General features: G+C 52.6%; 7 protein-coding genes across 7 annotated transcripts; 3 read left to right on the forward strand and 4 right to left on the reverse strand.

Annotated features, from left to right (window-relative positions):
• Positions 1–1,084: 1,084 nt before the first annotated feature.
• On the forward strand, positions 1,085–2,202 carry K460DRAFT_379166 (uncharacterized protein; the record flags this gene model as incomplete). Its single annotated transcript, XM_040935151.1, has 2 exons — positions 1,085–1,544; positions 1,595–2,202. The coding sequence occupies 2 exons, from the start codon at positions 1,085–1,087 to the stop codon at positions 2,200–2,202; spliced, it is 1,068 nt and encodes a 355-aa protein (XP_040786739.1).
• A 494-nt stretch (positions 2,203–2,696) lies between these two features.
• On the reverse strand, positions 2,697–4,051 carry K460DRAFT_159835 (uncharacterized protein). The gene is made up of 3 exons (XM_040926877.1): positions 3,964–4,051; positions 3,568–3,885; positions 2,697–3,244 (listed from the first exon to the last, which is right to left on the reverse strand). Exons 2-3 carry the CDS (start codon positions 3,697–3,699, stop codon positions 2,855–2,857), a joined length of 522 nt encoding a protein of 173 aa, XP_040786740.1. The 5' UTR covers positions 3,700–3,885; positions 3,964–4,051; the 3' UTR covers positions 2,697–2,854.
• Positions 4,052–8,082: 4,031 nt separating this feature from the next.
• K460DRAFT_369046 (uncharacterized protein) lies at positions 8,083–10,258 on the forward strand. The gene is made up of 2 exons (XM_040933885.1): positions 8,083–8,428; positions 8,505–10,258. Exon 2 carries the CDS (start codon positions 8,534–8,536, stop codon positions 10,028–10,030), a length of 1,497 nt encoding a protein of 498 aa, XP_040786741.1. The 5' UTR covers positions 8,083–8,428; positions 8,505–8,533; the 3' UTR covers positions 10,031–10,258.
• Positions 10,259–10,692: 434 nt separating this feature from the next.
• K460DRAFT_289680 (MATE efflux family protein) lies at positions 10,693–12,468 on the reverse strand (the record flags this gene model as incomplete). The annotated part of the gene is made up of 3 exons (XM_040929137.1): positions 10,693–10,964; positions 11,029–11,350; positions 11,410–12,468. The coding sequence occupies 3 exons, from the start codon at positions 12,466–12,468 to the stop codon at positions 10,693–10,695; spliced, it is 1,653 nt and encodes a 550-aa protein (XP_040786742.1).
• A 1,256-nt stretch (positions 12,469–13,724) lies between these two features.
• Positions 13,725–14,732, reverse strand: K460DRAFT_357802 (uncharacterized protein; the record flags this gene model as incomplete). The annotated part of the gene is made up of 3 exons (XM_040932064.1): positions 13,725–14,129; positions 14,198–14,574; positions 14,624–14,732. The coding sequence occupies 3 exons, from the start codon at positions 14,730–14,732 to the stop codon at positions 13,725–13,727; spliced, it is 891 nt and encodes a 296-aa protein (XP_040786743.1).
• A 573-nt stretch (positions 14,733–15,305) lies between these two features.
• On the reverse strand, positions 15,306–18,028 carry K460DRAFT_343241 (DEAD-domain-containing protein). Its single transcript, XM_040931218.1, has 2 exons — positions 16,253–18,028; positions 15,306–16,200 (listed from the first exon to the last, which is right to left on the reverse strand). Exons 1-2 carry the CDS (start codon positions 17,948–17,950, stop codon positions 15,463–15,465), a joined length of 2,436 nt encoding a protein of 811 aa, XP_040786744.1. The 5' UTR covers positions 17,951–18,028; the 3' UTR covers positions 15,306–15,462.
• A 154-nt stretch (positions 18,029–18,182) lies between these two features.
• On the forward strand, positions 18,183–19,879 carry K460DRAFT_369051 (uncharacterized protein). Its single transcript, XM_040933886.1, has 2 exons — positions 18,183–19,759; positions 19,828–19,879. The coding sequence occupies exon 1, from the start codon at positions 18,648–18,650 to the stop codon at positions 19,728–19,730; it is 1,083 nt and encodes a 360-aa protein (XP_040786745.1). The 5' UTR covers positions 18,183–18,647; the 3' UTR covers positions 19,731–19,759; positions 19,828–19,879.
• Positions 19,880–19,914: the final 35 nt, after the last annotated feature.

The raw sequence follows: 19,914 nt of genomic DNA on the forward strand, positions 1-19,914 counted from the left end.
TCAGTTACGGCACATGACCAACGCAGGCCAGTCACAGCCTAAACCCCTTCCATTCCATGCAATCCAATTCATCGACGAGATGGAGTATCGCAATCCAAGTCTTGCCGTAGAAAGTCCTTGTTTTGTTGAGAGAAAGAAGGTTGCGAGGGCGCGGCGCGTGTAAGAAGAATCACATCACGTGAGGGCCCTTTGAGCCGAGAATTGGGGGCATGGCATGTCTTTGTGTCGACACCATCCATCTATACCAATTCTACTACTCATGGCCTTCCGTAACCTCGCATCCGGCTTCCGACTGTCAGCAAATAGGCACCTGTTTTTGCGCGAATTATTCTTATTTAGTGGCGAGCCACGGATGTGACCCCCAACGGCACTTCTGCTCCAACAACTCTAGCGCTCGGCCTCTTCAGTTCTGGGCCCAGTAAAGCGCTCCCTCGGCCGACTCCGTTTTTTTCCTGCCCAGTATCCTCGCGCCATCGCTTGCGCGATTCGCGCGTTCTTCCAGAAGTTTTCTCCCGCAGAGCCATGATGCGCCTGTCCCAGTTATTCTGCTGACGACTCCTTCGCCGCTCGTCGCGCCTTGTCACCAGAGTCCGCCCGCCGCCGCTCTCCAGATCGTCGCGTTTAGCAAAAGGCCGAGCACGCTGTGCCGTCTCCGCCTTTTCCTCTAGTGCTGCGTTTCAGCCGCCTGCGTGGGCCATTTACATCCCACAGACGCCCCAGCTGCCCGTCCAGCGCCCAGCGTCTGAGCATTGCATTCACCGCACTCACCGTACCAGCGCGGTTTCGGAGCCCGCCAACACTGCCCAGCACCTCCTCGTCCAGGGCCAGGATTAGCATTACCGCGCGACCCACTCGAACGCCCGTGTGCTCCCATATCAGCCTCACTCTACCGACCCTGCTGCTACCGACATCATACCGCCCGACTTTCAACCGCCGACTGCACCTTTCCTCGCCCAATCCTCAACAACACTTTCAACAACACCACGCTACACAACCAACCCTCAACAACTCCCCGCAACACCACTTTAAACGCTCGCCACAACCCACACCGGCCTACACCCATTTCTTCAACACACCCACCACCATGCCTGGACAGCTGCGTACCCGTCTACGGCGCGTCTTAACCGGCTCGCCAGACGAGGGCGGGCCCCTCAGCAAGTTCAAGGCCAGGCACGCAAAGTCGAACCTCCCTGAAAGCGACTTCTACCTGCCCGGCGAGAAGATGCCACCGCTAAAGTACCGCCGTCCAGTCGACCCCGAGCATAAGAAGCGCCTCGAGTCTTTCAACTTCAGCACAGCATGGCGTCGGAGAAGCCACACCAGCCTGTACTCGCCAATGGGAAGCAAATTGCCGAGTCGCAGGAACAGCTGCAGGAGTAGGCGGAGTCGCAGCCGCAGCATGCACAGGAGTCGGAGATCCAGTTTCTCGAGCGAGTACGATGCTGAAGATTGGGTCGACAGCGGCATTGGCGCGAGCATTGCTGGCGATGAGCGGCCTGCCAACATCAGAGAGGCCAGTGATGATGAGGGTGACGTCCTTAATGGTGTGTTTCACTTCTTTTACCGCCCGCCAACGCCTACTAATATGCTCTAGTTGGCCTCTCCCGCAATCCAACAGAAGATCCTCGCGACGCTCGTCGGAAACAGTCAACAGCTGCTCGCCGCGAGAGCATATCACGCCCAGGCACAGGTTCTGACCGCACTCGCAACGCCTCACAACCCTTTTCACCCGAAGAACTCGAACAAGCCCTCGCCAAATCGCATCTGGAAGCCACCAAAGAGGAATCAGACAGGAGCGCGGCAGAAACGCCCTTTGGCGAATTCGATGACCCGAGTCCCTTCCTCCGACCCCGTGGTGGTTCCATCTACGTGGCATATGACGGACAGGGTACGCCGCCAAAACTGCCCTTCTGGGGCACTGCGTACCCGTCCGTCAACGATGAGCTAAGCTCTGGCCACTTTTCACGACGGTGCTCGGTTGTTGGGCTAGAAGATGGGGCATGCTCTCCGCAATTCGAAAGCCGTGAAACAGTCGTCCTGCCAATAGACGCCCCCGGTCTAACGCAAGCCCGCCAGGCATCTCTCCTCGTGACGGCAGAAGAGCCATGTGTCTGTCCTGCGCCGGCCGAACCGCCCAAACGAAAAGCCCAACCTTGTGCTCCTTGCGATGCCATCGCTGCCATCCTTGCGAGGCCAGACTAATCTTCACTTTTTTTGCATCAACTTCACTTCACCGTCAATATTCAAGCATTGGGTTTTTTTCTTTGGTTCTAATTGCATCTTCCGGCGTTTTTGTCATGTAAGAGCCCTCGGATGGCTCCATGTTCTTGCGTGCCAGGCTTTGGCCTCATTCATCATTGCATGGGATGGCTGGATTGATAGACTTGCATTGTCCTTTCTTTTCTTCTACTATTTCATTTGGCATAATCAAAAATGCCTGCGGCATCTGATACTTTTCTGCATCTCATTACCCACACATCGCGCGCATCGCACCATTAAGATATATCTTCAAGGCGCGCAATCTTGGAACCGGTATTAATAATAAATAATATACGATTTCACCCTAACCCGCACCATGCACGTCTCTACGGACTTGCCATGCCGCGTTGCGTGCATATACATGCGTGCATACTGCACACACGACATGACCCCCGCCAACTCACCACCTCCTGCACTACACACCGCCGTGTCCCAATCCCCAATTCCAATCCCTACTCCCTCATACCCCCGAGTCCGTGCCCATGTCCTACCCCTCAAAATCCCCTCCACCCAATCAACCCCAACCGCTCTCAGCACTCTACGCTGCACACGTTGCCCCCCCACGCAATTACTGCATCTTTCATTCGGCCATTGATCATAACATACGCAACCTCCCATCATCCCGCCCCCCTTCTCCCGCCCACTCCAGTCCAGTCCAGCCCGACCGGCTGCCCAAGTGTTTCCGGTTACCCCCCCTAGAGCGAGTAGCAGCGCGACACGCCAGCCGGACCCTCCAAGTGCCGACCATCCATAGTAGCAGCAGCAGCAGCGGCGGTGGGTGGTATGGTAGTGGTGGGATGGAAACTGGGGGCCGGGCGGGATGCCGTTTACGTACTTGCCGTTCCGCAACGTTGGAGGTAGCGTGGGCTAGACTAGTAGGGCTGGCTGGCAGGCTCGGACTCGGGCTCGGGGCTTTTTGAGGCTGGGCGGGGGGAGTCTGATAGGTGGATGATAGATAGCGATGGATGGGATGGGATGTTTTGGTCTAGCGGTCAATAGTGTTAGTTCAGACTCGTGGGGAGGTGAGATGTGACGACGGGTAGGGGTTTGAAGACAAGGAAAGTGTGCTGATGACGATGTAAGATCGTGATGGTGGAGAAAGAATCGGCTTGAATGAATGCTTGAATACTTTACTTTACCATGGCTATTCTTAGGCAGCGCGTCATAATGGAGCCGAACGCTCCAACCTACACTTTGAGAAGGGAGAATGCGTGTACCAGCCCGTACTCTAAAATCATTCCATCTTCGTCCATGATTCGCAAACACGCCTACGCGCTGCAGACGCGTCTAAGAATTCTGGGTCCTTACTATTGCCATCTCTCGATAGAGAGTCTCGATGTTGTACATGATGGGTTTGTATGTGCGCGTGTCACGTAGCGCGGTCGACATGGAGCCAAATTGCACGTCGTCCAACAGACTACTCAGTATAGGATAGAGCATACGACGGATTTCGTTTCAAGCTGCCGATTGAGTGGCGGTTGGCGATTAGAAAGAGGAGGACAAGCAACGGTGCTCCGGGGATCGGGTTTGCATGGCCTACCTATTGCTCGAAACGTCGAAATTAGTCCAGTCTTCGAAGTTACGGCACTGCATCATGTGCGAGCGGAACTGCGACTTGTGTTGACTCTGAGAAGAAGATAAGCAGTCATTGACTGGGAACGAAGCAGTGTGAGGACGGATATGATGCTACGGGGACATGCTCACTGCGAGTTAGCCATGTCGTAGCCGAGACTACCTGCGGCGACAGACTGACAAGAGCATTTACAGTATGAAAGAGATCGTATATCAGGGTGGCAAATACAAATGACTCGGTCGGACAACCCGCAGGACTCGTGACGTGCCACTCTAGGTAGGTGTTTAGTTCGAGGATTGTTCAAAGCACTACTAGTATGAGAAACAAGGACTAAGAAGTGCATAAGCCCTAGCACAACATGTGAAGTTGTCACTAGTCTATACATGTAGCTCAAGAGCGGACGTGTCGGTGCTGACGTTGTGGTTTCCAGGGATTGTGCATCTGGTGACACTACTAGCTGACGCGGAGAAGAGAAATTCAAAAGAGTTGAGTGGTTATCGTATCTTGGGACTTGGAGGGGGGAGACGGGTTTGTGAACCCCCGTTAGACCAAACCCTTCCTAGCACTGCTGCTGCTGCTGTGCGTGTGTAGGGCGTGAGCGGCGATAGATGTCATCAGTTCACTGGTGTCAGGTCGCATAAAAGATAAGACTTACGTTTGAAGTGTGATAACAGCCCTGTATCTCACGACTGCTACTTTACCAGCAGGAAGTGAACCCGTTGATGGCAATCGTATTCGGATTGAGAGGCCGCAGTTCGAGTGTTGCGCTCTGCGCCTGCAACCCTGAGACAGGGAAATCACTGGGTCCAGGTCACCGTCTGGCGTGCGCGCTTGAGGCGGCATGCTCGATGTGTCGATTTTCATGGGCATAGTGTGTGTGTGTGTGTTCATCAGGCCACTGACTGGGAAGGTCCTCACGCCGTCGGTAACCTGATGTCAATGGGCGAAGACATGTGTGGCGACACGAACTGGGAATATCGTATCGAGCCAACAGGATGAATCGCCGTGAGCGAATCGCAACGCATCCGTAATCAGTCAACGAGTCCTGCCTGCTCGGATCTTGTACTCGTCCCGCACTCACGCTGCATTATGCAACCTGCACTATCGATCTACTATCGCCTTAAAGGGCTCAGCCTCCAGGAACCAAAACTTGCTGAGACCTGTTTCGGAAGCAGTCAGCTCAATAGTCAATAGCGGCTAATAGTATTCGGGAAAAGGGAACTCTATCCTCACTGAAACAGTTGCTGCTGATGGCGCGTGAATCATGTTAGCGGCTCGAGGACAACGCCTCGTGGGCCACCACCAGGCACCCTCTCCTGACTCTGCTGAGCATGATCAGACTCTTGTGTGACACGCTGCTGTGTTGAGGCTCAGGTGGCCAAAAAGGTAGTCCCGGTGGGAAATCGTAGCGAGGTATGCGTGGTAAGTCGAAAGGCGAAAGTTGTGGAATGCTTTCTAGGCAGCTTTTGGTCGCCACTATCGATTGTTGAAGCTTGCGTGGACACTTACAGCATCCGCGAGGTCAACAAGAGTATCTGGACCACTGGTTTCTCCACAGAATATGCGGGCCTAAGCGTACATCAACGTCCAAGCTTTCAACGGCCCGCAAATGCAACGATAGCACATTACCCTTAATTGCATACGCAGATGGGGCCGTTGATGCTGTGTACTGGTACCTGCTTCAGGTCCAGACGCCAGCACATACCATTCATCGGCTAACCTACCGAAACCCCGAGGATACCCCTTTTTGAGGCCGGGCTTCACCGTGCTTCCCCAACTTTGCTACCAAGGGGCGTACAAACAAACGGTGCACTGTGGGTAGTGGAGGTACATGGTACCTTCACTTCACGGTTCGCCAGTTGCCCTTGCTGAGATGGCAAATCAACATTCGCATCTTGTTCCCCGATGGATTGGGCATGTGTTTTCACACAGCAAATGGCGATCCTTTCTTTTGTTGGAGAACGTTACTATTTCGTCGACAGTTCAGTGATTGGGTGGGAGAGTCAGCCTTCCCAGATCAGGATATCCTTAGATTCTCAGGTAACCGAACCTATAGACTGAATGGCTGTTCACTCCCATCATGATGATGACAGTCTCTCGCTTCCACGCGCTATGGAGTGTAGATCTACACCTGGCTTGAAGTGGTGTGCAAGCTGTCATTTGCCCACGCTTTGCATGGAAGGATTGGAATGAAGACTACTAGCCGAAGTCTCCATGACATCCAGTTACTTTGTTCCGCTTGTCCATCTTGCTAGTCGTGCAGCACACAGGAGATGAAGGACACCGACAGTAGCCGCGCAAACCGAATTAATAACCCCCGCCCCTGCTTCCATACGCGAGTTTGACGCGCTGACAGAAAGTGGAGAGCAAAGGCCCCTGGCAGGTCCTTTATTCCCGAACATGGCCCAGCAGGCCATCTTGAGGTGCAGGAGCCCGAGGTTGTGCGAATGTCCCTGTTCCACTGAAGATCCCGCGGGGCAAGCTCGCGATGGGAGTGCCACGGAGATCGGTAGTAAGAATGCGACTTCAGTTTCGGCCTCGATGGCCAGGAAGCGCTGGACGAGGGTCAGTGTTGATGCTGAAGAGCGTAACCGTCCGTTCAATCCGCTCACGCCCGCAGGATCTCAAGCCGCAAGCCGAGAACAAAAGCCTCAGTTTTCCAGGTCACCATCCTGCTTCTGCTCCAAATTGGCAAGACCTGTCTGAAAAGTCTGCCAGTTCGTGCAAGCACCTACTTTGGCTTCAGATGGGTGGTACGAGCGAGAAGCAGTCGACTCACGGACTTTCGTAATGGCTTGGCCTGCAGACCATTGCAGCGCTACTCATGAGCTTATCCAATGCTTTTCAGGGACCATATGCACGTCATTCTCACTTGTGGACCCGCCTAACTTGGCTGCAGGCTCGTGATGGAAAGTCTGGCGCAATGGTAACACGACAACAATATTAGATATCCGTTTTGGTAAATGTTCACCACTTATCTCCTCACTGTTGCGCGAATCGTTCCTGGGTTTGTGCACCTAAGATCTGGCGTACTGACAACGGCTAATCACATTATCTCGATCGGGAGGGTACGCGAGCTAACTACCCGTTCAGAGTGGACCCTCGTGAGCGGCGGGAGTATATCTCCGAGAAATTGTTGCCTCTAGTATGACTATCGCGACACAGCTTGCCTAATAAAAGACGTAGCATTCGCGCACCAAGCTGTTTTAAGACCTTACAGCCACTTCGCGACGACACGGAGCTGTCAAGGCGAGGCGCCGATGTCGCATATTCGAGTGGCTAAACGGGCAACGAATCGTGAGCGATTCCCTAATGTGTCTACATTCCCTGCACAGGAGAGGACCCGTTTGAAACAAGCCAATCATCACTGCTGCGGCAAGTGGCTTGTCTGGGCCGGAGAATTCGTGTTGATCGCAAAGAACCTCGTCGATACATGCAGGTCGACTGTCGTGTAACGGGAGATCCAGCATGCCCATGTCCCCGTTGCTCTGCCCACAGAAAACAAGTGATAGCTGATGAACTGGTTTCAGTCAGCCCAGCGAGACGGAAATCGAAGAAACCTTGAATCCCAAACAATAAGAGGCTAAACTCTTTTGTTTTGAGACTAAAGCGATCAGAGACGTATTGATGTCCAAGCTGCTGGAGGTCGAGTTATACTAAGCCCAGTGACAAGGGCCTTGTGGTGCGGTATGTCGAGTGCCGATCTAGCCGGATAACTTGCAGTAGGCGGCCATCGTCATATGTGAAGCGGCCAGACCTGCCCTCCAAATGATGTAGGATATGAGTCTGTGCAACAACTTTGGCAGCCGTTTCTCTAGCCTAGTCCTCGTTGAGCTGAGGCCCACTTGGAAGGACATTCCTGCCGAATGGTGGAGAACATTAGTAGAGCATTCGAAGACGTTTTGTGTAATGAGCGATGTGTGGAGAACTGCATGCAGGTCCACGGAGGTTGGTTCGAGTCGATTGCCTGTAGCTGCTTGGAGGCCGGCGACGGACAATGCAGGATGTGCTAGCCTGCGATTTCGAGTGGCTGCTGGCATGGCTGTTCCCCATGGTAAGGTTCCATCCTACAGAAGAGGCGTTCGCTAGAATCTTGAGTTACAATACACACGGCCCGATGACCTCAGGTCAGGTCAGACAGCCCCAACAGGCATTGTTTGGCCGTCTGCAAGGCTGTCGGCTTGTGTACTTTAGTACCCCAGGTACGCCAGGCTGTGAGAGATCTTTGGTCTTTGAAGTTCTCTAAGCTGCCGTGTTCACTGTTGTTCAGAGTTGCTAAATTCTCAGTGGAATTTCCCCTTGCAGTAGCTTCGCAATTCAGATCATTGTTCCTTCGCTTCCGTCGATACGGTTGACGCACCACCACACGCCATTCCAACGCCCTGCCTCATCGCGCTCGCGAACCGCGCCTCTATATGTTCCACAGGACCTAGAGCAAGGCTTTCGCAAAACGTCGCCACTGCCGGAACCCGTTCCGTTTTCCGTGGAATCTTGCTTCAAAAGCTTCAACTGCGTCGCTCCTCATCCCTTCGATCTTCGAAAGATAACCAGGTGTTCGCTCGTTCACATTACCCATACCATCTTGGACATTCCACCGTAAGTTAAAGCGTTAGATGTTGATTTCGTATCATGCTTGCATCCTATGAACGGTCGGCTAATACATCATGATTAGCTCCTAGACCTGCCGTTTAATACGACAGAATGGCCTCGAGATCTACCGTGTACCGGCGAGGCGGATCCAAAGACGCCTTTCAATCACCGGCGATGGCTCCCTCAACGGCGATGATGTCGACTCTGTCTCCTTACAACATGGAAGCCCGAAGGAACTCGGACGTCTCATCGTTGTCTCTTTCGTCGTTCACAACTTATTCATCCGACTACTCGATGCCGCCAACTCCAATTTGCGGACGAAGCCCTTTTAGCACTGAGAGCTTCGAAGCGACGACCCTTGATCTGATTCCTGAACAGTCGATCCATATGCTTCCGATTGACTTTCATCAGATGAAAGCATCCAACTTTGATCAGTCCTTGACCGGACCATGGCCTTTCCCTGATAATTCGAACCATATGGAGCAGGCCTTACCCATAAGGACGAACGAAGCTTTCCCATCGCATGCGAGTTACTTGCAGACGCAGACGGGAACCTACACTGGCCTGGAGACAACTACAGCCGCTGCATCTCATCCATGGTGCGGCTCCGCTGGCCCTACATACACAAACTTTGATGGTCATATGGACGTAGACGTACTCGATGTCGGCTCCAGTGGGTCAATGCATTCCATGTGGCATCTTCCAGTCCACCAAATGCAGGAAGTAGCCCAACCAACAATCGTACCGTGCGAAGCCATGCTCAGCGAAGACTACGTTCACGTAGACACGGACCCCGAGATGGTTTCAGACTCATACGATGACACAGACGTGCCGCTACCACCGTCGCCACAGCATGTTGTGTTCAAACAGGAGTCAAGTCCAACTTGGGTCAAGCCGGAGCCTGAGTCATCCGAGGATGAGAGGTGCCTCAAGCGATCTATCTACGAAACGCGCACAGGTGGCAAGTCAGTGAAGAAGGAGCCGCGATTGAGCAACGTGCCAAAGAGGAAGATGAAGGTCAAGAAGCCAAAGTCGCGATCCGTCCTTTGGAAGATGGAGGATGGAAAGATCGAGTCGCACATGGCTGCTGTGTTCCAAGGAGCGGACAACAAATGGCAATGGACCGATCAACAACCCCGCAAGAAACTGTATTGCAAGTTCCCATACGATGACGACGACGAGACCATCGCAGACAACCATCCCGAGATTTGCGGGAAGTCCTTCTTGAGGCCTGAACATCGACAGCGCCACCGGAAAACTCATTGTCCCGACAAGGACTTCCCTTGTCTGCTTTGCGAAAAGAGCTTTAACCGCAACGACAACTGCTGGGCGCACGGATTTACTCATGTTCACCGACCAGGAAAGAAGGACGGCCGCAATGTCAAGTTCTCACTTCGCCAAGTCATCTCGGTGATCTCAGACCCGAAACATATCGAGAAGTTGCTTAATGACTGGAAGAAGGAGGTGGGTAGTGATTACAACCCGGAGATCGAGGAGGATGATCACCCCGAATTCCAGGAAAAAGTGGAGCGAAACGGCAGGATGGAGTACGTTTTCGTTTATGAGGCACAGGAAGCGGTTGACAAGATTCGCTCTCTTAGCCAGTAGGTGATGTAAAGGCGATGCTCATACAGACTTTTAGGTCTTGGTTCGTCCGCAACAGCAGCGGTTGTTGTACAAAAATAGCATTTCATTGTGTTGCGGGGATTGGGTTGGCTCATGTCTGTTTTTGCGATACTGTTTTGCCTAGGCATTCTATCAGTATTACGCTCTTCTTGTATTTTAGCTAGTTTGCATGTATGCACGTAATGTATGAGGTAATGACACACTTTTACGAACACACCACTTCCCAAGTGATTCTCTGCCTGATTTGCTCAATGCGCTCGTCACCACGTAAGTGGAATGGGTGAATGAAGGGGACGTGCATTGACATTGAAGTTGCAGTAGAAGCAAAGAGTTGTGGAACGTGAGGTTTGAGTGAGGTTGAAGCACGGTTACATCGCTCAAGAATCTCTCTTTGGACTAGCCCCTGAATGTCGTGGCAGGCACTAGCAGGCACCCGATGCACTGTCCCCATTGAGATGCTTGAAGGCCAGCTGTGAAATGCGCACGCGTGGCTCGAATTCACTATTCGCCCAAGAACCTTCGGCAGCATCTAGCCGCTCATACCAGTGTTTTTACCACCAGAAATGCCCAAACCAAAAACGCCAAACGCTCTAGCAATATGAGGCAGCCTCCTATGCCAGCCTTATGCCAGCCATTTGCCACTATCATTCTTCCCTGCCTCTAGCATCTTCGACAGCCTTGTTCCAGTCATAGAACTTCATGTACAGACCTTCCGATATCGTGATGCAGCTGCTACCCACGGCACAACCGGCCCATAGACCCACCAACTTCAGATCCTTTGGGAAGCATAAATACAGCGCTAAAGGTACCGCTATAACATAATAAATGAAAAGATTGTACCAGCCTCCTATGTTCTGTTTGCCGAGGCCTCGAAGGATTGCATTCACTAGCGCGGTCGTGGAGTCGGCAAATTGGACTAAAGATTGAGGTAACAAGTCAGTGCATGTCTTGCATAGAGTTTGTACACAGACGTTACTCACATGCGGCTAGCAGGGGAAGCACGGTAGCGACGATTGTGACAACCTCGGGATCATTGGTGAAGGCTTTTGGCAGGACGTTTCGTAGGCCAGTCAGAAACGTGAAGTCGACGAGGCCGATTGCCAAGAACGTCAGGATATATATGCGAGTAGCAGTACGGGCTGCAGTCAAGGATCCGCCGCCAATCAAGTTGCCTAACCGTGTCGAAACCGCCACGCCCACCGAAAATGGTACGTGGTAGATGGCCACTGCAAGAGTCATGACAATACTCTGCGCGGCCAAATGGGCAGTACTGAGATAGCTTGTAGAGAAGGTAAGAATATCCTGAGATGAAGTTGTGAGATCAGCGTATGTTCCCCACAGACGGGACCCGATGAACGTACAAATGCGAGCCACTCCGTCTCGACCATGAGGATTCCTGGTATCGCAAGCTTGATCATAGGGCCCCAATGCGAGAATGCCAACTTCGTAAACCCTCCCCAGCACTCCAACGAAGCCGGATTAACGAAGTAGACGTAGATCCATAGTAGTAGCGGCAGTAGGTTGTTGCTGACAACAGTCGCAAGCGCAGCACCAGCGAGATCCCAGTCAAGTACAAAGACGAAAACGTAGTTGAGTACAATGTTGATCGGGGTTGCAATCAACAGAACAAAAAGCGACGCGTTGAAGAGTCCTTGTGCCTGCGTGAACCGTTTTCCCGCCTCAAAAATTGCGTATCCTGGGGCGCCTGCAAGAAGCAGAGCCAGATATCGACCCGCTAGATGGGCCAATTCTTTCTCTGGAACAAGGGCTGCCAGGAACCATCCAGAACAGAGCCATAACGCGCCAATTGGTACCGTGACCAGCAGCATGAACAAGATCATCCTTTGCAAATGGAGGCCGACCATGGTCTTCTTCCCAGATCCGTACGCCTGTGCGCAAAGCGTATCCAGGCTCGTAGCAAGCCCCTCATACACGGCCAATCCCGTGATATTAGCTGTCATCGTAGCGAGAGAGACGGCACCCAGCTCGTCAGTCCCAATATGTCCAACGACAAAGATGGTGACCAACGAGAAGCTGTACTGAAGAAGATACGTCCCAATAAGCGGAACACTATACTTCAACAACAGCTTAGCTTCATTTCCTGCTGTCGTTTCCAGCTCTTCCACCAGTTCACCCTGGGCGAGGAGTCCTTCCAATTCTGCAGGGTCTGGAATTGCCCCATACTGGTGTTGCTTTGCGGCGTTATCATGCGCTTTGAGTAGGCCGACGCGCTCCTCGTTACTCGTTGAGAATCGCCGGGGTCCTTCAGGTGCAACCATCGTGTATGCTGCTCCGCCAGCGGAAAAGGGAAACGGAATGAACGCTAATGCGAGAGACGAAATATCATCGCTGTAGCCAAGCTGCCTGACGTCTATTTCATCGCGGCCGAGGCTAGCGGAGAGGCTCGGTGACGGCTGCATTTCCCCCAAAAGTGGGGCGGTAAGCCTGGCGTCTTCCGTCAATGGCGTCTGTTCCCGCATGGCGACATCGGGCAGCTAGAGATAAGACAGTTGGAGGCGCATACTTCTCCACTAACTACTTCAACAGCTCCGAGCTTGTTGTCCTGTTGTGGAATGAAGTTCCAAAGCTATGTGACGATAGACTTTCTGCATCCTCAAGGTTTTTGCACAGGGTATGCTTGCCATGCGAGACGCTCACCATTCCAGCAGGGACTATTTGCAACACGTAATCATTCGCAGAGCTTGGGAAGAGCGGTTAGAAGGAGGGACGAGCGTTGGGGTGCAGCAGCTAAACATGACAAGCATCGGAAGAAAGCCCATTGGCGAGGAGCGACCGAACTCAACGCACATCTTCTTGGTCCAACTAGACCTACCGCAGGTTGTCATGTACGAGAGAAACTGACAAGGACGTGTAGAAAGATGACGAACGAATGATAGTTCAGTTTGTTCATGCAAGACAATAGGCGGTATTAGTCTCTTATTGGGGGTCAAATCGATTGAACATACCAAAAGCGTTTTGGAATTGCCTCTCGACTCCTCGAAGTTCTAATTAGTCAGATATATCATCTCATAGTCACTTTACGGGTGGTTTTTTTCAGCTTTCAATTAGTGGTATCTCCTTTCTGTGTCTCATCCTTCATGCCCCAAATGCTACACACACTTGAACATAGAATAGAGGCGTGGTGTACCTACAAAGAAAATCTCACGCGTCTATCCGAACCATAATCGTCATCCTCAATGAACCAGTCAAAGCCAAATTGCAGTGGAATAATAGTAGTGGTGATTATAATAGTATTATCCGGAGCTCATGACACTCTCAAGCTCACGCTATTTGCCTTCTATATAAACGTAATGGGGGGAAAGAAAGGAAACCGGTTTGAAGCGAAAGGTTATGCCGTGGAAGAAAATCGCAAAGGACTACAAGATGGGTAGAATGGACAAAGTGAAAGAATCGAAATGGGAAAAAAAGAAGAAAATGTACAGGATTTGTTATACATGCCTGTGCTTCTAGGAGGCCTCCAGATGCCTGTCCTTGAAGCTTGATCATCATGCTTTCAAAGGTTGTCTGCGATTGCAAACATGTCATGGTGAAGCCCACCCCTCAACGCCGCCTTCTAAACCCTGGAACCGTCCATGTGAGGAGTAAGCTAAAGACGTGCAAGAAAAGACAGCATTTGCAGCTCCATTTCCTCGCAATCCTTGACCCAGCTGCGCAATCATTGGCTCTTCTTATCCTTCCTGGGCAGGCCTTCCTTCTTCCTCGTGGCCCTGTCTCCCTCAGCCAGCCACTGACTAGCCTTGACCATCTGAACGACGTTGATCCATTGTTTGAGGATCATAACAGGGCAAGAGGCGACCATCACGATCCACGGAACTGTCGAGTCCATCTTGTTCGCGCGAGCCATCTCCATGGCAGCTGCTGAAAACGGGCTGGCGAAGAACGTCGATGGTTTTGGGGCCGCGGGCGACCCGGGCTGGATAGAGGACGGGTTGTTGTGGTCCGCCAAGAGAGTTGGGGAGAGGAGGGGCGAGGAGAAGGAGAGCAGGTAGAGGGCGATGAAGAAGGCTTCGTTGAGGGCGCAGAAGGTGAAGAGGACTTTCTGAGCGGGTGTTAGCACGACCTATGAGACCATCCAATCTCTCTACTGGGAAACTGAAGAGGGGTGTCGGTAGGAGAGAGGAGACGTACCTTGTTCGAATAGTACTGCTTCAACAGCCAACTCCTCGACTCATCCACATTCTTATGGCTCTGATCACCCCCGCCCATGCTCAATGTCGCAAACATGTGCATGTAGTGGCTCGCCAGATCCAGACTGATGAGCGCCTGGAACACAATGCTCCAACGCGGGAACGCTTGCGCCAGGAACACGAGCAAACAGGTTGTGGTACACCTGTCTGTCACCATGTCCAGAACCGCGCCAAACTTTGTGCCCTGTTCATAGGCGCGGGCTGCATAGCCATCTAAGGCGTCGAGGAGACAAGATACGCTGTAGAGGATGGAGCATGTGCGTGGGTGGAGGGGCATGTAGTAGAGGGAGGCTACAGCAAGGACGATGCGGAAGTAGCCTAGCGGTTTGTTAGCTGGTTTATGGTGGGGTGAGAGGGAAGGACATACCGATCAGGTTGGGTATGAAAAGGAAGATGTTCTCGTCCTCTGCCTGTTCGGGCTTGACAGACCTCACGGTAGTGCCATTGCCGTTTGCCCTGCTGTGTACTGTTGCCATTATAGCGGCAATTATGACCGTCGTGCGGCGTTGTAGAGTAGCGGCGCCCTCGCTCCAAGGGCTTCTTCGATCTCACGGTACCCCGCAGCTTTTACTGTCGCGTGTCGAGGCTCGTCTTATTGCTGTGCTTATTCCTCCTATGCACCAAGCCGCAAGTGCTGTGTGTAGGCGTGAGACTTCGTAGAGCGCTTAGCACACTTGTTATGCGCAGGTGAGGTGAAATGAAAGCTCTTGGAAAGTGTGAGAGAGGTTGGTAGGTGCGGTTTAAGGGTTGCGAAAGCGGTTGAAGCTGGACTAGAAAGTTGTCAAAGTCGGTGGTTTGATAAGCCGATAACAAAGCTTAGGAGCGAGCTAGTACGCCAGGGTTGTACACCTCCAAACGGTCGCGGGGCTGTTTTGGTTGGAAACGTGTGTTTAAGGAGATGCGAGAAAGTGTAGAAAATGAGGGGTCAGCAAGAAGGTGGTGAGACGTGACAGTGTATCGGTGCCTTGAGATTTTACGAGATCATTATCATTGGGCATTCCGTCCGCCAGCTCCCGGCTTAGCGACCTAGGCCAAAAAGGGGGGTCCTTGGCAGCTTGAAGTCAATCGGACATTGCAATGTCCGCATGGCCAATGAAGTCAGCTAGATTCACGGACGAAAGGTTGCTCCACGAGGGTGGACTCTGGTTTGCTGTGTGAACATTGATGTTGATATGACCCGACCCGGTGGTACTAGAGGAACGCTATCTACTTTCCAAAGCCTTTGAACTTCGTTACTGCAGCGATCTTCTTAGACTTGTTCTTCATCAAAGCCTGCTTCTCCTTCGCCTTTGCAGTAGTCAACCCACGATCCACCTTGCCCTTTTTCCACTCCTGGCCCTCTGTCCTCATGTCTCTCAGCTCGAGCTTCTTCTTATCCTTACCGCTCAGCTTCTTTTTCTTCTCCTTGGGTGCCCCATCAGTCGGCCCATTGAGAGCAGCAGAACCCTTATGGTGCTCAGCGATCTTGTCCTTCTCTGACTCGAACCATATGCGCCTCGGCCTAGACTTGATCTCATCTTCATGCTCAATGAGATTAACGCCACGCTTGAGATCGCGCTCCGTTATGCTCAAAGCGCGCTCTTCTTTCTCTTCTTTCAAAACCTCCTCAATTTCACCTTCGAGGTCGTGGAGCTTCTTCATCCACCTGTCCTGGTCTTCAACGGGGACTTGTCGGCTAACCACCTTTGCTCCTTGATCACGAGAGGCCTTGACAGCCTGCTTGACTACTTTGCGATCAGGCTCTGAAGCTAGTGTGCATGCTCGGCCGCTTCGTCCAGCACGGGCAGTACGTCCAACACGATGTAGATAGATTTCGTGACTCTGAGGGGCTTCGTAGTTGATGACAGTGGAGACATTCTTGATATCAAGACCACGGGAGGCGACATCAGTAGCGAGGAGGAAAGAGGACTTGCCCGAGCGGAAGGCTTCGACGGATTGGATACGCTAAGGATGAGTCAGTATGATGCGCGTCATTTGGTCAGAGAGGATATCCTACCTGTTCTTGGCTCATGTTTCCGTGAAGCTCACTTGCTTTGAGCCCACAGAGAGCGAACACAACACGAACCCTATGTGCCTCCTTCTTTTGCCTGAAGAAGATGATGACTCTTTCCGTATACACCTTCTCACAGATGTGCATCAGATACGCGAGCCGTTTGTCTTCTTTTCCTTGTCTCACCCTCACGAACTCTTGCGTCAGGCCTGCTACAGTCTGCTTCTTCGCATCGACCATCATTCTTACAGGCTTGTCCATGCCAATGCGGATCAGTTTGTCAACCGAGCTAGTCATGGTGGCGGAGAAAAGCATAGTCTGTCGTGATTTCGGGATAGTGGTCAAGATCTCGTTGAGTTGACTTTCGAATCCCTCCTCAAGCATACGATCAGCCTCGTCGAGCACGAGGATCTCAAGATGTTCCACCTGGAATGCAGCTGTGTTATGCATATGATCAATGAAACGACCCGGCGTGGCAATAACTACGTCTGGTCTTGTCTTGAGTACAGCTTCTTGCTCGCGCGACGAGAAACCACCAGCCATCAATGCGAATTTGATATCGGTGAAGGACGCAAGCTTCGTAGCGACGTTGAAACACTGTACAGCCAACTCACGCGTTGGCATGAAGATCGCGACGCGCGTAGTTGGGACCTTCTTCGGTCGGTAGAGGAGTCGTTCAAGGATAGGGATAAGGAAGGCGGCCGTTTTTCCGGAACCAGTCTCGGCTCCTCCGACAACATCCTTGCCTTGCATAGCAATTGGGACTGCCTTGCTTTGGATGGGAGTGGGCTCCGTGAAGCCCACAGATGCGAGGCCTCTCAGGATAGGCCTCGAAAGTGACATGGCTTGGAACGATCCTGTTCCGGCTTTGGCGCCCTTCTTCTTCTTGATAGGGACACTTTCTTCGGGCGCAAAGAAGGCAGCCGCCTTCTTCGCCTCTACAGCATCCTCCTTTTCGCTGTCATTCTCATCGTCAGAGTCCGCGTCCGCGTCCTCGAGGTCCATAGGATGAGGGACAGCCGGAATCTCCGCGTCATCGTCTGATTCGGCATCCCCAGCATCAGACCCACTATCTCCATTCTCTGAAGCCTCTTCCTCTTGGCCGTCCTCATCCTCTGAGTCGCTTGCAGCTCCCATACCGAATGCGTCTTCAGCCAGCAGCTCGTCATCGTCGCCAAAACCTTCGAAATCGGCAGCCACTGGTGCAGGTACCGACTCTTGCTCTACAGCTTGTTTCGCGCTTTTCTTATTGCGTCTTCGCTCGATGATTTCGTCCACGTCCACGGCCATGCCCTTCTTGCCCGATTCTTGCGCAACTGTGCCATTGTCGTTGCCCCACCCATCAAACTCCTCCACGAACCCAGTATCAATGTCACCGACTGCAAACTCGAAGTCGCTTGCAATGTCGTCGTTTGCTTCGACATCTTCGCCGGGATTTGGCATCTGCATAGCCTCCTCCTCGACCTCGGCGTCTGGTTCAGCCTGCTTCCCTTGTTTGCCCTTCTTCTTGTCTTTTTTAGCCTTCTTCGAGGCGACCTCCTTTGGCTTCACGTTCAGGTCTGGGTCTTCGGTGTATTTCCTCTTCTTTCCCTGACCTGAGAGTTTTGCGGATGCCGCAGCGAGCTCGTCGGCGCCACCGTCGTCGGACACGTCGTCATGGTCAGAGATGGTGAAGATGAAGTCGTCGTCGAGATTCGGCGCCATGATTTCGGTTTCGGTTTGGCAAGTGGCTCTGGGCGTGCGAGCGTGCAATGTTTCGAGGTCGGGATTTCACTTTTTTTTACCAGCCTTAGCGCGGAAGGTGCAGGCGGTCAGACGCGACTCCCGGTAGAGATCCCTGTCGAAAGCCCAGACACTGCCTCCGCTAGTGCCCCACCGCGACCTCCAGGCATCAGAGACGTTGCACTCGCAGTACACTATGGAACAAATGCATATCATCCAATGATAAGTAATATCATGCACCACTGGGTTGATGTGTCGCGGGCCTTGTAGATGGCAGCCTTGAGAAGATCGCTAACAGGGCTCTCTTCAGCCTACTAGCTCCTGCCTGAATGCCTATCTCAGTGCTGCATGATGCACTCTAAGTGGCTCAGCATACTCTACAGGAGTCTGAAAATCAGACTACTGCCATGTACAACTGAGCATCACAAGGCAACTGTGACTCACTGTCCTATGGCGGGAGATAAGTACAAGCCTTCCGGGCAGTGCCATCCCCGCCTCCAACACCCTCAGCCGCGATCCTTGGACGTCAGCCTGATCCATCCCGGCTCTCCCAACTCGCTCTTCCAAGTTCGTCGTGTATATCTTCAATTCTATTTCTCTCCATCACTCTTTCTCAAGGTAGCCAGCTACCTTCTACGACCATTTCCTCCTCGCTCTTCTTATCACATTTGCCTGCAACATGGCTCGCGCCCCAGGAACAGCGCGCATCGTACAGAGACATCCCCAGCGGGCATTGCAGGCGGCAGGAGTCACCCCACCTTCATCTAGCAACACACGGGTCCTACGTTCCAATACCGCAAAAGCAGCAGCACCCGTGTCCAAAGTCACCAAGCGAAAGACACGACGTCGGCGTGCAGATCCATGGACTCCCAAGCGCAAAGTAAACCCTAACCCGACGTCTAAACCTCGTGCTCCACCGCAGACTCATTTCACCTGCCGGATTTGTATCGAGGAACAGACTACTGATCAGTTCATACCACCCTTCTCACCAAGACGACAATGGTCTTTGCCCATGGACAGTTTTGACGTCCCCTATCACTGTATCGCGCACCTTAGTCGCAATCCGAGGAAGAAGAGCATCAAGCCAGTGTGCAAGTCCTGCATCGGCAACAACATGGCTGCTCGCCTCGATATGCTCGGCGCGCGAAAAGTAGGCGCAGGCTGCCTCGAGCCCGGATGCGAAGAGCCATGGAGTCACTCCTTCATCATGCGGTACTTGCCACGCGGCGAGCCTCTCGAGAAGTTCAACATGGAGATGTTCAACGTCTGGCTGGAAGATGTCATCCCCAAACCCATGACGTGTCTATCGCCTACTTGCACTGCCGTCGGCCTACCAGACGTCATGTCCGCGGGCTACCCCGAAGTCACATGCCACGAGTGTTTGTTTCGGTCTTGCGCACTGTGCCTCGTACCCTGGCACAAAGATGTCACTTGCGCCGAGCTCTCCGCAAAGCGCATCAACGAGCAAATGTCCGACCCGGAGAAGGACACGCTGAAGCTCATGCAAACCAAAGACGGCAAACGCTGCCCCAACTGCCATCTCGTCATCGAGAAAGATGGAGGATGCGATAGCATGCACTGCATAGGATGTAACAAGTACTTCAACTGGTCTACGGCTGCGAGTGCAGTTCCAGGTGCAAAAAAGGCAGAGTCAGTTCAGCACGTTTCGCATGTTTATCAAAACGGTGGACCAGTAATTTGCGAAATGGATAGTATCTTGGAGACGGCTGCAGCGCCGGCAGTGGTTGCTGCTGCCTCCTAGTCTAGACCTTCGACATATCAAAGGACAAGGTACGAGATTGATTTTGCGGAGCCCCAAGGCCCCGAATGGTGGTAAATTGGTTGTCTGACTTGCAAAGTATTTACACAGTCCCAGCCCAGTATGAAGAAGAACACTCCTTTGTCCATGCCGCAAAAGCAAATTCTTCGCCTCTTCCTATGAAACA

Source organism: Cucurbitaria berberidis, assembly GCF_010015615.1.
Source record: "Cucurbitaria berberidis CBS 394.84 unplaced genomic scaffold K460scaffold_4, whole genome shotgun sequence".
Lineage (NCBI taxonomy): Eukaryota > Fungi > Ascomycota > Dothideomycetes > Pleosporales > Cucurbitariaceae > Cucurbitaria > Cucurbitaria berberidis.

Coding starts and splice junctions, on each gene's coding strand:
- K460DRAFT_159835 (XM_040926877.1), bottom strand. CDS start 3,699: ATGCTCTATCCTATACTGAGTAGTCTGTTGGACGACGTGCAATTTGGC. Junction 3,245..3,567: donor TCTATCGAGAGATGGCAATA/GTAAGGACCCAG, acceptor ATTGACCGCTAG/ACCAAAACATCCCATCCCAT.
- K460DRAFT_369046 (XM_040933885.1), top strand. CDS start 8,534: ATGGCCTCGAGATCTACCGTGTACCGGCGAGGCGGATCCAAAGACGCC.
- K460DRAFT_343241 (XM_040931218.1), bottom strand. CDS start 17,950: ATGGCGCCGAATCTCGACGACGACTTCATCTTCACCATCTCTGACCAT. Junction 16,201..16,252: donor GAAACATGAGCCAAGAACAG/GTAGGATATCCT, acceptor ACTCATCCTTAG/CGTATCCAATCCGTCGAAGC.
- K460DRAFT_369051 (XM_040933886.1), top strand. CDS start 18,648: ATGGCTCGCGCCCCAGGAACAGCGCGCATCGTACAGAGACATCCCCAG.